The sequence below is a fragment of the Bos grunniens genome, chromosome 10, assembly GCF_055505025.1.
Source record: "Bos grunniens cultivar Pamir isolate PY7600 chromosome 10, Bosgru_T2T1.0, whole genome shotgun sequence".
NCBI classification, from domain to species: Eukaryota; Metazoa; Chordata; class Mammalia; order Artiodactyla; family Bovidae; genus Bos; species Bos grunniens.
In genome coordinates, this window is record NC_141174.1 from 27,171,290 (window position 1) to 27,185,573 (window position 14,284).

General features: G+C 40.6%; 1 protein-coding gene across 17 annotated transcripts in view; it reads right to left on the bottom strand.

Moving 5' to 3' along the window:
• SYNE2 (spectrin repeat containing nuclear envelope protein 2) overlaps positions 1-14,284 on the bottom strand; it is a 326,831-nt gene that overhangs the window by 130,836 nt on the left and 181,711 nt on the right. For all 17 annotated transcript variants that reach the window (XR_015134181.1, XM_086320335.1, XM_086320332.1 and 14 more), the window contains 5 exons: positions 12,890-13,058; positions 9,398-9,553; positions 6,748-6,888; positions 4,368-4,550; positions 3,097-3,234 (listed from right to left, as the gene is read on the bottom strand). Coding sequence is in view for 16 of the 17 variants with exons in the window: in XM_086320335.1 (XP_086176461.1) it covers positions 3,097-3,234; positions 4,368-4,550; positions 6,748-6,888; positions 9,398-9,553; positions 12,890-13,058 (787 nt within the window). In the remaining variant the exon portion in view is untranslated. The remainder of the gene's footprint in view (positions 1-3,096; positions 3,235-4,367; positions 4,551-6,747; positions 6,889-9,397; positions 9,554-12,889; positions 13,059-14,284) is intronic.

Genomic DNA, 14,284 nt, shown 5'->3' on the forward strand with positions numbered 1-14,284 from the left:
ATTGTTCATGGTGAAGGAAGCCAGCTGCCACACCATGAGGCAGTCTTGCAGAGAGGGTCATCTGTCTGCGAATGGAAGTGGATCTTCTCAGGCCTGCCAACAACCACGTGAATGAACTTGGAAGTGCATCCTCTCTCTTCCTTCACCCAAACTGAGCCTTCAAATGAGACCACACCCTTGGCTGACACCTTGACTGCATTCTCTTAAGAGACCTTGAGCCAGAAGCACTCAGGTAAAGCTATGCCTGAATTCCTGACCCACATGAACTGTGAGATATGAAATGTTTCTTGTTTTAAGCAGATAACTTTAGGAGTAATGAGTTGTACAGCAGTATATGTATGTAGCCCCAAACTTGAAATATCCAACTCTGCTACTCAGGGCTCTCATCCAATCTTTTCCAAATCCTACTTTTGCTGCAGGCTATTAAGGGAAGTACAGGGCTTCCTGGTGGCTCAGTGGTAAAGAATCCACTTGCTATTGCAGGAGACCCGGGTTCAATCCCTGGGTTGCAAAGACCCCTGGAGAAGGAAATGGCAACCCACTCCAGTATTCTTGCTTGGGAAATACCATGGACCGAGAAGCCCGGCAGACTATAGTCCATGGTGTTGCAAGAGTTGGACAGGACTTAGTGACTAAAGGACAACAACATTCTAAAGTAGGACAACTATTTTCAAAACAGGAACAAAGTGAGGTATTCACATGTAATTAGTTATTTGTGACTTATCTCCCATTTAGGGATTTACTAGTATCAGCCTGCACGTGGGTATCAGCCTGCACAGCCCCTTGTCCCTACTTTTCCACCAAATAACCTAAATTCTACTCAGTTCCAGCTCCTAAACAAAGGCCAGCAAAGAAGGGTATCCTGAACAGTTTGAGAGACACTTCCACACTTTTACACTGTGTCAGAAGAAGGCAGTAATAGTTCAGCTGTTTTTGTGTGAGTTCATTCTTGTACAGTTTAAAAAAAAAAAAAAAAAAAAAAAAAACTCCTAAGGAGAATTTGAGGAAAAAACAAGCATCGTTCCTCTCTTCCGTCTTTGCAAAATTCTTTTTTTTTTTTTCCTATTTGCCAATTTTTTAATTTTTATTTTATTTTATTTTTTTACTTTTTTTTTACATTTTATTTATTTTTTATTTTATTTTTAAACTTTACAATATTGTGTTAGTTTTGCCAAATATTGAAATGAATCCGTCAAGTGATTTAGAACAAAAAGATGAAGGACTTTCCCAGCGGTCCAGTGGTTAAGACTCTGAGTTTCCAGGGTAGAGGACATGGGTTCATTCCTTGGTTGGGGAACTAACATCCCACATGCCACTCACGGTGCAGCCAAAAATAAATAAATGATTTGAAATAAAATAAAAGATGGTATGTTTTGGATATGTGGAACATCAACCCAAGAGGTGGGGGCATCAATTACAGGCAAGGGTAAAAAGAAACAAGTAGGTGAAAATGCAATATCCTTACAATTGTTGCCATAGGGAAAAAAATGTGCCAACAAATCTCAAACACCCAGAGGTCAGCTGTTACTCAGGGACACATTGTGCTACTCAAAAGATATAAAAAAGGAACTATTTCAGCTTTGAGGTCTGATTACTCTAAAAGCTGTTATAGGATAAACCTTCTCCTAAGAGATTCTTCCTCATGGCTGAATAATATGAGAGAAGGGAAATATCCCTTCACAATAAAGTTTAAGCCAACACTTGGTGTCCAGATTTCTAGCAGTCATGGCCCTGAGTAGGAAAAGACTTTTATTTGTTTTGTCTTTGTAGGTTAGTATGGAAACACAGGGCATCTGTGGAGCACCAGGAAGGAGATAGGAACTTTGGAATCATGGTGTGCTAGTACTGGAAAGAACGACAGATTAGTTTTCTAATGCTATATAACTAATTACCACAAATTTAGCAGCTTAAAATAAAACAAAATTATTATCTCATAGTTTCCATGGCTTATGAGTCTAGGCTTAGGTGGGTCCTCAGGTCAGGATGCCACAAGGCTGCAATCAAGGTGCCATCAGAGTATAAGTTTCTCTGCCAAGTTCATTCTGGTTGTTGGTAGAATTTAGCTGTAGGACTAAGATTCTAGTTTTACCTGCAAAGAGTCGGACACGACTGAGCGACTTCACTTTCACTTTTCACTTTCATGCATCGGAGAAGGAAATGGCAACCCAATCCAGTGTTCTTGCCTGGAGAATCCCAGGGACGGGGGAGCCTGGTGGGCTGGTGTCTATGGGTCGCATAGAGTCGGACACAACTGAAGTGACTTAGCAGCAAGGGTCTTGGCCTTGGGGTCCTTTCATAGTATGCTATGCTATGCATGCGTGCTCAGTCGTGTCCAACTCTTTGTGACCCACAAGTCTTCTCTGTCCATGGGATTTTTCAGGCAAGAATACTGGGGTAGGCTGCCATTTCCTCCTCCAGGGGACCTTCCTGACCCAGAGATTAAGCACTTGTCTCGTAAGTCTCCTGCATTGGCAGGTGGGTTCTTTACCACCAGTACCACGTGGGAAGACCTCTCATGGTATGAGGTCTTACTTATTCAATCTAGCAGGAGAATCTTATTCTAGTCTGTTACCAGGGAGTTTTAAAATCATATATCCATGATCAGTCATGTATTCATGGGAGTGACTATCCCATATACATCTCTATATGCTGTAACTTAATCAACAGAGTAACTCTCCCATCACATACTCATACTCCTGCCCACACTCAAGAGAGGGGGATTATTCAGGTCATGTACACCAGGGAACAGGACTATTGGGAGCCGCCTTGGAATTCTACGATCAAAACCATCACCACCATTCAGTGCCACATTCTCACTTTACAAATGGGGAAAACCGTGGCCCAGGGAGGACACAGTGAATTATTCATAAAATCATGACATACTCATGAGGACAGAAAGAACTAGATCCTGGTCTCCAAAACCCCCATCTAGAGCCTGCCACTCTCCCAAACTTCCTTCTGCCATTTGGCATGCTTCAGGATAAGGTTGTATTTTATAGGAAAGACACGGGGAGGAAAGCATCATGATGGTCAGGCTAAGCCATTAATCATTATATAGATTCTGTGACACCCAGGAAACAGTAAAAACTCACTCACCTGAAGGGTGCTAGCATGGTGACTCAGTGTCTTTGAAGAGTCATAGTCTGCAGGATCAGCCAGCAAACGACTGGTATTTTCTATCCAAGCCTCAGTACTCTTCAAAAGATCATGATATTCTTCCATCTTAATTGTGGCCTGTGAAAGAGAGGCAGAACCAAACTCAGTCTGATGCCTCCTCCTTGAGTCAAACGATTCTTGAATAAAGAATTGGTTGCTGTGAGTCAGTGGTGTCAGGTCTCACAGGGCTCCATGCCCCACAGCTGGGACACTTGCCCACCCCATCCAGCTTTCAATCCTTCAATCTATAAACTGAATCCTGGCCACAAGTGGGAAGGATTGAAGAAGTTCTATCCCGGCACTACAGGCCTCAGCATGGATTCCAAGTTAGCTTTGCAACTGGTCTGGTTCCCATTTTATGCTCTATTCTGAAAACTGGGTTTCCACTTGGTTTTCCTGTCCAGGGCCTTGTCCTGCAGCATCCCAGTCCTTCTGAGAGTAGGTTCCTGCCTTGCTCCTGCTAGACCACATGCACAACTCATCCACCATGACCCTTACTTGGAGGGAGGGTGGGGTGTCTTGTTCCCGAATGATGTTCTCTCTCTGGTTCTCTCCAGGGATACTTGAGATTGCCTGCCTCTCTTACCTCTTGAGAAGTCTAATTCTCACCCAGAATCCTTGTGTGCTCTGGCTTATTTTTAAAGTTCTTTTTTTTTTTTTTTATGTGGACCATTTTTAAAGTCCTTATTGAATTTGTTACAATATTCCTTCTGTTTTATATTTTGGTTTTTGGTCACAAGGTATGTGGGATCTTTGCTCCCTGAGCAGAGATCAAACCCACACCCCTTGCACTGGAAGGCAAAGTCTTAACCACTGGACTGCCTGGGAAATCCTATGTGGTCTCACTTTTGGATTCCTGCTTATTATCTCATAGTTTCCATGGAGTATGAGTCCAGGCATAGCTTAGGTGGGTCCTCAGCTCAGGATGCCACAAGGCTGCAATCAAGGCCCCATCTTGAGCTTAGGTGTCTCTTCCAAGTTCATTCTCATTGTTGGTAGAATTTAGTTGTAGGACTGAGATACCAGTTTTGCCAGCTGTGAAATCTTGTGCCCTCGATGACCACTTGAACCTATGGTATGGCTCTAGCCTCAGGTCCTAAAACTGGCAATTCAAGGGAAACCAGCTGCCTCTGAATATATATTTCTGTTTTAAACCCATCTCACTACCACCACTGGCTCTGCGTAGCTATAATGTGTTGTTACAGCCATACCTTGTTTAGCTGTGAGGTTCTAGATTCTGCCCTCTGTGATACTTGCTGATACTGCTGGAAAGGAATCATCAATTTATCCATCCATTCTTGAGCTTGTCCTGGGTCCTGTTCAACAATGTCCTGAACTTCAGAATCCAGCTCATTTAGCTTGGAATGCCAGAAATCAAGCTCATCCCACATTTTCTGGAGATGAAAAGCATAAGTCAGTTCGGATGAAGAATACGTTAATTTCTAAGTTTTCACACAGTGTCTGTACTTGTGTTACCCAAACAATATGGCAGAGACAACACTGCAGTCAAAGTTTTTCACTTATGCCCAGCAACAGCATGTGACCTGAACTGGAAAACACTTTTTCTGAGGTCTCTTAACTCTGCTGCTGCTGCTGCTGCTAAGTGGCTTCAGTTGTGTCCGACTCCATGCGACCCCATAGATGGCAGCCCCCACCAGGCTCCTCCGTCCCTGGGATTCTCCAGACAAGAATACTGGAGTGGGTTGCCATTTCCTTCTCCAATGCATGCATGCATGCTAAGTCGCCTAAGTCGTGTCCAACTCTGTGCGACCCTATGGACAGCAGCCCACCAGGCTCCTTCATCCACAGGATTCTCCAGGCAAGAATACTGGAGTGGGCTGCCATTTCCTTCTCCAGCTCTTAACTCTAACTGTATTCATTTCAGTACAAATTAGCTGTAAGGGGGCACAAAGTCCTGGGCATTTTCAGAGATGAATGACACCAAACAAGGTCAACATAACCCTAACCGAATCTTTCCAGAGTGATGAGGTAACATTATATTTAAAAGGGCTTGGGTAAATACCTATCTTAGACCAGTATATATATGTACTTAATCTAGAAGACAATTCTTATAAATGTTAAAAAAAATGATAAAAAGAAAATATCACTCTGACTCAGAGTAATGCAGAGGCAGGAAACTCTAGCCACATGTATTAGTAGCAACTGCTTTTGGTTCAAGAAACCAATAGACTGGATTCAAATGTGGACTTGTCTGGGGTGAGGAAATTTCAAAGGCAACATTCAATTATTACTTAATATCTACATAAGAACATAATTTCTAGAAATGAAAAAATTTGGTTAAGTTGCTTATTGAGAGCCCAGGGTTTTGTCCAATGGCAAGCCATATTCTGACCTATTTTTATTTTTAATTTAATTTTTTATCCTTTGACATCACATTTATTTGGTTTAGAGGGAGCTACAAAGCAAAGGCAGGTATGATTGTTTGTGAGCAAATCTTGTTCACCTTATTTTAAAAGAATATACACACTCTAATGTCTTCTTATAAGAAAGAAGAACACATACAACAGGTACAATTATTTCTTTCAATATTTATAATTATTTTGTTCTTTTTACCAAAAGGAACACAATCAGGTTGAGTTAGAAACCAAAGGAGAGGTTTAACTGCAGGGAGGGAATAGATGGAAGGGGAGTGATAAGAAGTAAGACTTCTCCGAGGATAACTTAAAAAAATTGAGGTAGAACTGATAACATTTTATTCGTTTTAGGTGTACAACACAATGGTTCACTATTTCTATCTACTGCAAAATGATTGCCACAATAAGTCTAATTAAAATCCATAATCCTGGGTTTTGGAACCAAAAAAAAAAAAATCCATCACTATTCATAATTACAAAATGTTTTTCCCCTGTAATAATGACTTTTAAGATGGATTCTCTGAACTATTTTTAACACTTACTTGGCTGTGCTGGGTCTTAGTTGTGGCATGCAGGATCTTTAGTTGCTTACTTGCAACATGTGAACTTTTAGTCACAGCGTGTGGGATCTAGTCCCCTGACCAGGGATTGAACCCAGGCCCCTGCATTGGGGGCACAAAGTCTTAGCCACTGGACAACCGGAAGTCTCTCTTAGCCCTATTTTTAAAAGTTTCCATTCATAGTAGAATATTTCCTTAAAGTGTAAAATATAATGTTTTCCACACTCAGGAGTTTACTTAGAAGTTAAGAGGCAGAATATTATGTTTATATACCATTCTAAAACCTAAGACATTTTGCATGGGAAATAAATTTGAAATTTTTATTTTTTTTCTGTTTTCCTTTGGCAGTCTAAAGATAAGCTGTTAATCCTATTCATATCCTATTGAAATATTTTTATATGTCAGTTTTCCCAAGATAGGATCCTTACTTTTCTTCCCTTGTGCAAAGGCTGGTTCACAATCACAAGCTCTCAGCAGTCTGGGTCTCTTCCCATTACGGAAGAAACATCACAATTCTTAAATGCAACCTTCTCCATCAAGGCTTTGCAGGTGACACTGTCAGCGAGGAGGCCCCTTAAACCTGGGTTAGGATCCCTGTGATGACTAATGAACAGGGAATACACCAGATGCTAGAGGAAGCTAAGGGAGGAAGTTACCTTTTGAATTTCTTGAGCTTTCTCAATATTTTTGCTTTTCTGCTGTAGCATCTTTTCGACATTACGAAGCCCATTATTAATTTCGTCTATTTTTCTACTCGTTGTATACGACGGTGAGCTTTTCAGGACTTCGTTGCTAATCTGTTACAAGTGAGAAAGACACAATGGAGATGTTTTCTGCACTGTATTCAGAGGTTCAAATACTAAAAGGGGCAGTCACACAAGTGTGAAATTTTACTTGTACGCATTTCTTAAGGTCTGGGAAAAATTCCGAACCATGCTGACTACTGCCAAAATGAGACGGTAGATTAGTGGACTAGGAAATGGCAGCTGGGCTGATCTGAATTTTTAAAGCCAACCTAAAAAAAAAGAAAACTGACCAACAACATTTTGCTCAATGTAACCCACAGTATGTATGACAGCTGTGTGCTGTACTGGGCAAAATTACTGAGAGGACTGTTAGAAATACACTCCAAGGGAGCAAATGATAGGAAAGAATTCCTAGGAGAACATTTATTTATCATACAGTCTGTTTTATGAGAGAATCCTCTGCACTGATCTGTTTTCAATAAAAGCAAACATTCTTAATCTGATGTAAAAAATGTAATCCTCACCTTAATATTCATTTAGGTGAAAAAAAAACTTCTTAAGTTAGCTGTTTCTTGCAGCAAAAAAGCTTAGTTTTTCTATGTGAATGTTTCTAGTATATGTTTTCCTAGCAATTAGAAATCTAGCTGCTAAACAGTGTATTTTTTTTTTAAATTGGAATGATTTACCTAACAAAATAACTTGTTCTCAGAAAGATAATAAATGTTGAATGCATCATTTTTCAAATGCCTGATAGTTTGAGTTCTTGGTTTTTTTTTTTCTCCTTAAACTATGTTGATAAAGCTTTCTCCAAGCAGCCACTGAATAACCAAATAGTGAAGTGAAAGTTGCTCAGTCGTGTCCAACTCTTTGCAACCCCATGGACTGTAGCCCGTCAGGCTCCCTCGGTCCATGGGGATTCTCCAGGCAAGAATACTGGAGTGGGTAGCCATTCCCTTCTCCAGGGGATCTTCCCAACCCAGGGATCGAACCCAAGTCTCCCGCATTGCGGGTGGATTCTTTACCATCTGAGCCACCAGGGAAGCCCAAGAATACTAGAGTGGGTAGCCTATCCCTTCTCCAGTGGACCTTCCCGACCCAGGAATTGAATCAGATAATACTTAATACTTTTGCATAATCCTTTTAATTCACTTTTTAAAACCACTATATTTGTACAACCATTGAGGCTGAACCTTCCAATGCAGATACTACACAGATACAGAAACTGAAACTCAGGCTAAATAACTTGCTTAAAGTCACACATCAAGGCGTAGGTGAACTCATCACAAGAAGCCTGAGCCATCAGACACCAAGGCCTTATGCTCTTTTCTCAACATAAGGTTGCTATAGTTTATATAATAAGTGATAGTTTATATAATGATTTTATCCCACAGACCATACCATGGTCAAGATTTGTAGAAAAAAATTAATCCTGTATTAGCTTTTTATTGCTATATAACAAATTACCACGAAATGAACCTTTCTGATATTTTAAGTAGTTATTCTCCAGGCAGAAATGCTTATCATTTTCATACACTAGGAGATCATGAATTAGGTGAAGTATACAGCCATCTGAATTACACAGAATGGTACTGTGTCTACTGCGTGGGTCCTATAAACATACCACGCAAGAAAAATCAGTTTACAGACGTACACAGAAATAAGAATTACAGATGAAACTTTCAACCCTAAATTTAAAAGGTAAATTTTGATGATTAAATCACTTTGTCAAGGATTTTCATATGAAGTAGTCAGGAAAACCAATTTAGTTTCTCTCAAAAACATTTAATATTTTCTAACAATACATGATTCTTGGGGAAGTTTCTCATAATAGATTATCTAAGAAATCTGCCATAAGTTTGAAATCTGTTTTTTTGTGTGTGCAATTAATATCTACCTTATTGAATTATAGGTATTCTAGGCTTCAAAAGGCAATACAAAAATCTTTCTGCATTCTTCTGGACCAAACTGAATGCTGGTCTGTTGGATCGGGGCAGCCTTTAAATAACACAATAAAATTGTCTTGTTATTCTCCTATGTCTCCAAGTACTAGGGAAATTTCCTATTCTTTCTTTCAACCTGGACTTTTAGGTGTAAAAGACTTGTCTGGGAATGCTGTGTGAGAATTGCGTTACCATCATCATCAGAAAGGCACCGTGTGTTAAGTGCTATTCCTAGTGAGTTATGAAACGTGTATTCTTATTGCTCTTGGTTGCAATTTCAAAACGTTAACGGCAAAGTATTATTCATGTCCAAAATGAATGACTTGCAGTGACTTTCCAGAAAAAGGAAAGCCAAGTAAAAGACAATATATAACTCTATTTTTAAGTGCAAGAGAAGAAAAACTAAGCATCTTGACAACTAAAAATAAATAGACTAATTCTGTTACCTGTGTCACTTACTTAGAGCAGTATTGAATTCACAAAAAATTATCACTCAACTAAACTCTATGAAAACAGACATAGTTGGAATCAGGACAAATGAAAATGTGATATTAAATGATATTTTCTTCTTTATATTCATTACCCTCCATAAATAATACCACGAATACAAACATTATTACCTTCTCATCTACGTCTTCTAAAGCGTTTCTGCATTCTTCCACCTGGGATTCAATCTCTGCAGGGACTATGGTGTACATTTCAGAATACTTGATTCGCAGTTTTTCCATAATATTCTCAAAAGTTAGCTTCCCTTTCTTAAGAATGCTTTGAAGCTCCTAAAAAAATCAAGAGAGTTTCAAATGCTCCCAGGACAGAGAAAAAGTTTAACTTTAAACAGGAAAGCCGCTTTTCAGCCATCCTTATGATTTAAATGAGCAAACTTTGCATGACAAAACCTCACTATTGATACAAGCTGATTAAGCCTGAGAGATCTTCAGTTCGGTTAGATGATGCTTTCTAAATTGTAAAGAATTAAACTTGATATCTCTTCATAGTGTCAACCCATTGTCCTGAAAAGACATTACAACATCTCCTGCTTCTAAAGTACCTCTAGGATTTAAGTATATCTCAGTAGCAGTCTTGATATAAAAGGCTGCTAGTAGCAAAAAGTTTCAAAGATTTTTTTTTTATTAACTTGTTGCCATTTCTGCTTCTTCCTACATTAACATCACAATGATTCAAGGCCACTAAAAGCCCTGTGTTTGAAGCAGAAGTGTCTGCTTTCATGTAATTAGACAGCCCAGTGGAGCTCAACCTCTTTCAAAAGGGAGGGTTCCAGTTCCCTGTAAAGAATGTGAGTTTTTAGGAGATAAAAGAAACCTGAACAAGCCGTCTATTGGTAGTGGCCTAGAAACAGAATCTGATCTGCGTTCTCCTGCACTAATTATAAAGGAGAAACTCATTTGTTTGGGAAAGTTTCCCAAAGATAAAGTGGAAAAATACTTCTTGACTTTCCTGTGGCTTTTGGAGGTTTCTTTCATTTCTACAGTAGCTGTTCAGGAGCATTATTTGTGTCAATGGATTGAGCCACCACACTGAAGAATGATTACAATTTTGAATGACTCCACGATGTGTCACTGCTTTCCTTTTAACCCTCAGCAGAGAACAAATCTAGAGAGGAAAAGTCAGAGAACACCACCATTCTGACAAATGTGGGGTTTCAGACACGGTGCGCTCCTGGTTTATCTAGACCTCGCCGCGAGTACAGCTCTTCATTCAGAGCTACCCCAAGATGGCTTCCCCATGAAGAATGCTTCTGTGACACAGGGTAAGCTTCCTTTTTCATTGAAAACCAAAAGCTCTGCAACTTTTGAATAAACCTTCATCACTTTTGCCTGTAACCACTGAATGGAATGAAAAGAGATGGACCCTTAGCCTACGTATAGACTGATATTTAGTTGCTAAGCTGTGTCCAACTCTTTCACAACCCCATGGACTGCAGCCCACCAGGCTCCTCTGCCCACGGGATTCTCTAGGCAAGAATCCTGGAGTGGGTTGCCATTTCCTTCTCCAGGGAACCTTCTTGACCCAGAGAGAGAACCTAGCCTCCTTCACTGGCAGGTGGATTCTTTACCACTGCGCCACCTGGGAAGCACTTATATATAGATAGTGTGGTATAAGAAACATATTTAGAGTTTTTAAAAATTAATTTTTATTGGAGTATAGTTGTTTTACAATGTTGTATAGGTTTATATTACATAGCAAAATAAATCAGCCATACATATACAAAAATCCCCTCCCTTTTGGACTTCCTTCCTATTCAGGTCATGACAGTGTATTGAGCAGAGTTCCCTGTGTTATACAGTATATTCTCAATAGTTATCTATTTTATATAGAGTATCAATCCCAATCTCACAATTTCTCCTAGATATATTCAGTCTTCATCCCTAGTTCCTGGCACAGCTTCTAAAACCTTTGGAATTTCCTGGATTGGGGTGAGTGTCTTTTGTTATTTATAACAAGCCTTTTCCAACTCTAAGGGAGTTTATGGTAATAAGACAACCTTTGGTGGTGGTTGGGTGAAGGTTGGGGGTGTGTAGGGGATGACAGCTTCAGGAAGGAGGCTGGTTGCCACAGGAACCATCCATGTGATTAGAGGGTTGGAACTTCCACACCTCTAGAGGGGAGAAGGGCTGTAGATTGTGATAATCACCAACTGTCAGTGATTTAATCAACCATGCCTATATAATGGAGCCTCCATTTGCTGTTGTTCAGTCGCTCAGTTGTGTCCGATTCTTTGCAACCCCATGGACTGCAGCACAGCAGGCTTCCCTGTCCTTTACCATCTCCGTGAGCTTGCGGAAACTTATGTCCATCAAGTCGGTGATGCCATCCAGCTATCTTATCCTCTGTCATCCCCTTCTCCTCCTGCCTTCAACCTTCCAGCATCAAGGTCTTTTCTAATGAGTCGGTTCTTCGCATCAGGTGGCCAAAGTATTGGAGTTTCAGCTTCAACATCAGTCCTTCTAAAGAATATTCAAGATTTATCTCCTTTAGGATTAACTGGTTGGATCTCCTTGCAGTCCAAGGGACTCTCAAGAGTCTTCTCCAACACTACAGTTCAAAAGCATCAATTCTTCAGCATTCAGCCGTCTTTACGGTCCAACTCTCACATCCATACATGACTACTGGAAAATATAGCTTTGACTACATGGACCTTCGTCAGCAAAGAAATGTCTCTGCCTTTTAATATGCTGTCTCGATTTGTCCTACTTTTCTTCCAAGGAGCAAGCGTCTTTTAATTTCATGGCTGCAGTCACCTTAAACATGGTTTGGGGTTGCTCTGGATTGATGGACACATCAAGGTGCTGGGAGAGTGGTACACCCAGAGAGGGCACGGAGGTTTGCTGCCCCTTTCCCCATACATTTCTTCTGGTTGGCTGTTTCTGAGTTGTATCCTTTACAATAAACCAGGAATAGCGAATAAAGTGCCTCCCTGAGCTCTTTGAGCCATTCTAGCAAATTTACAAACCTGAGGAAGGAGTCATGGAAGTCCTGGCTTTATAGCCTGTCATTCAAAATTTACCAGTAGCATGTGAAATGGGGAAGTCTTGTGGGACTGAGCCCCAAAGCTGGTGGTCAGTACTAACTCCTTGCAGTTAGTGTCAGAATGGAATTGGTGTCCCAGTTGGTGTCTAGAGGGTTGGAGAACAGGTTAGTGTGTATGTGTGTGTGTTGGCGGGGGGGAAGCCCCACACATTTGGTGGCAGAATGTTTTGAGTAAAAACAGTTCCACTCCATCAGAGATAAGGTATTACATCCTACTAAAGCGAGCAGTTTAACATACTATACAAGAGTAGTCACAGACCCTGTTCATCATACACACTTAAAATGTAGTTGAAAAGGGGCTGCTTGGTCCACACTGGCCTATTCCCAACCTGGTCCCAACTCTGCTCTTTGTGCTCCAATCATGTGGGTCTCCTGTGGATCTCCTGTGGGTCTCCTGTGGATCTCCTGCGGGTCTGCCCACACCATGCCACAGAGCCTGTGTGCATATTCTCCTTTTCTAGGTTCCCTCAACACTAGCCATGGTATTACCTTTACTCTAATAACTTTGGATCCAAGATTTCAGACCTGTATCAGCCACATTCACTAGTTCATTCCTCACTTACCTCAAGCTGTTCTGCCTTTTCTGGACAGTCTTGTAATTCCATATTTTGGAAAGAGACTGTGGTCTGTTGAAATAAATTCTTCAAAGTAGTTATTTCTTTTGTAAAGGAATGTCTTTCTTGGATTTCATTCTGCATCAATTCCTTATTTTTCTGGGCTTTCTGCAAAAGCCTAAAGTAGAGCATCAAAATAAGATTATTCCTTTATTCTGTTTTTCTCTAGTCAATAATTTTATTTCAACAATTAACAAGATGTCTATATAGCTGACAAAAGACCTTTTTTCTCCTGAGAGAAAATGACCAGTTTTCAAGATTTATATACTATATGAAAAGTGAAAGTGTTGGTCACTTAGTCACGTCTGACTCTTTGTGACCCCATGGATTGTAGCCCACCAGACTCTTCTGTCCATGGAATTCTCGAGGCAAGAATACTGGAGTGGATAGTCATGCCCTTCTCTAGGGGATCTTTCCAACCCAAGGATCAAACCCGGGTCTTCTGCATTGCAGGCAGGTTCTTTACCGTCTGAGCCACCAGGGAACCCCATATACAAACATATATCAAGTTCTATCACTCCATCAAAAACCTCTCTAAAACTTTCATTTCAAAATACCTTCTTTTCACACTTTACATTCCAAGTGCCAGCTCTATCCTCCTTTTTCCCATATAATCCCTGAGTTCAACTGAATATGACCAGAGGTGTGAATGAAGGAATGAGTGGGCTCATAGGGTCAGAGATGACCCCACTGGTGTTTCTATCTGAGCTGCCCCTACTTGCTATGGATGCAGCCATCATGTTTTTGGAGGAACTTAAGTCGTTAAAACTTTTCCTTAGGGCTATCTGGTATTTCTAGCTACAAACATATTATCTCCTTTGACCCAGTGATCCTACTTCTTGGCATCTTTCTTGATGAATTAATTCTAGAATGAAATTCTAGCATAATATTCACTATGAGCTTTAGTCAGTCATGTCTGACTCTGCAATCCCATGGACTGTAGCCTGCCAGGCTCCTCTGTCCATGGAATTCTCTAGGCAAGAATACTGGAGTGGGTTGCCATTTCCTTCTACAATACTCACTGTAGTGTTTTTATAAAAGTAAAAAGGTTATATATAATTTTAAGGTTCTGTGTTAGGGGCTTGATTATGACTGAGCGACTAACACACACACTCACATAAATACATTATTGGGCTTCCCAGGTAGCGCTAGTGATAAAGAATCAACCTGTCAATGCACGAGATGCAAGAGCCACAGGCTTGATCCCTGGGTCAAAAAGATCCCCTGCAGTAGGAAATGGCAACCCACTCCAGTATTCTTGCCTGGAAACTCCTATGGACAGAGGAGCCTGGTGGGCTACAGTCCAAGAGGTCACAAAGAGTTGGACACACCTGAGCACTACTA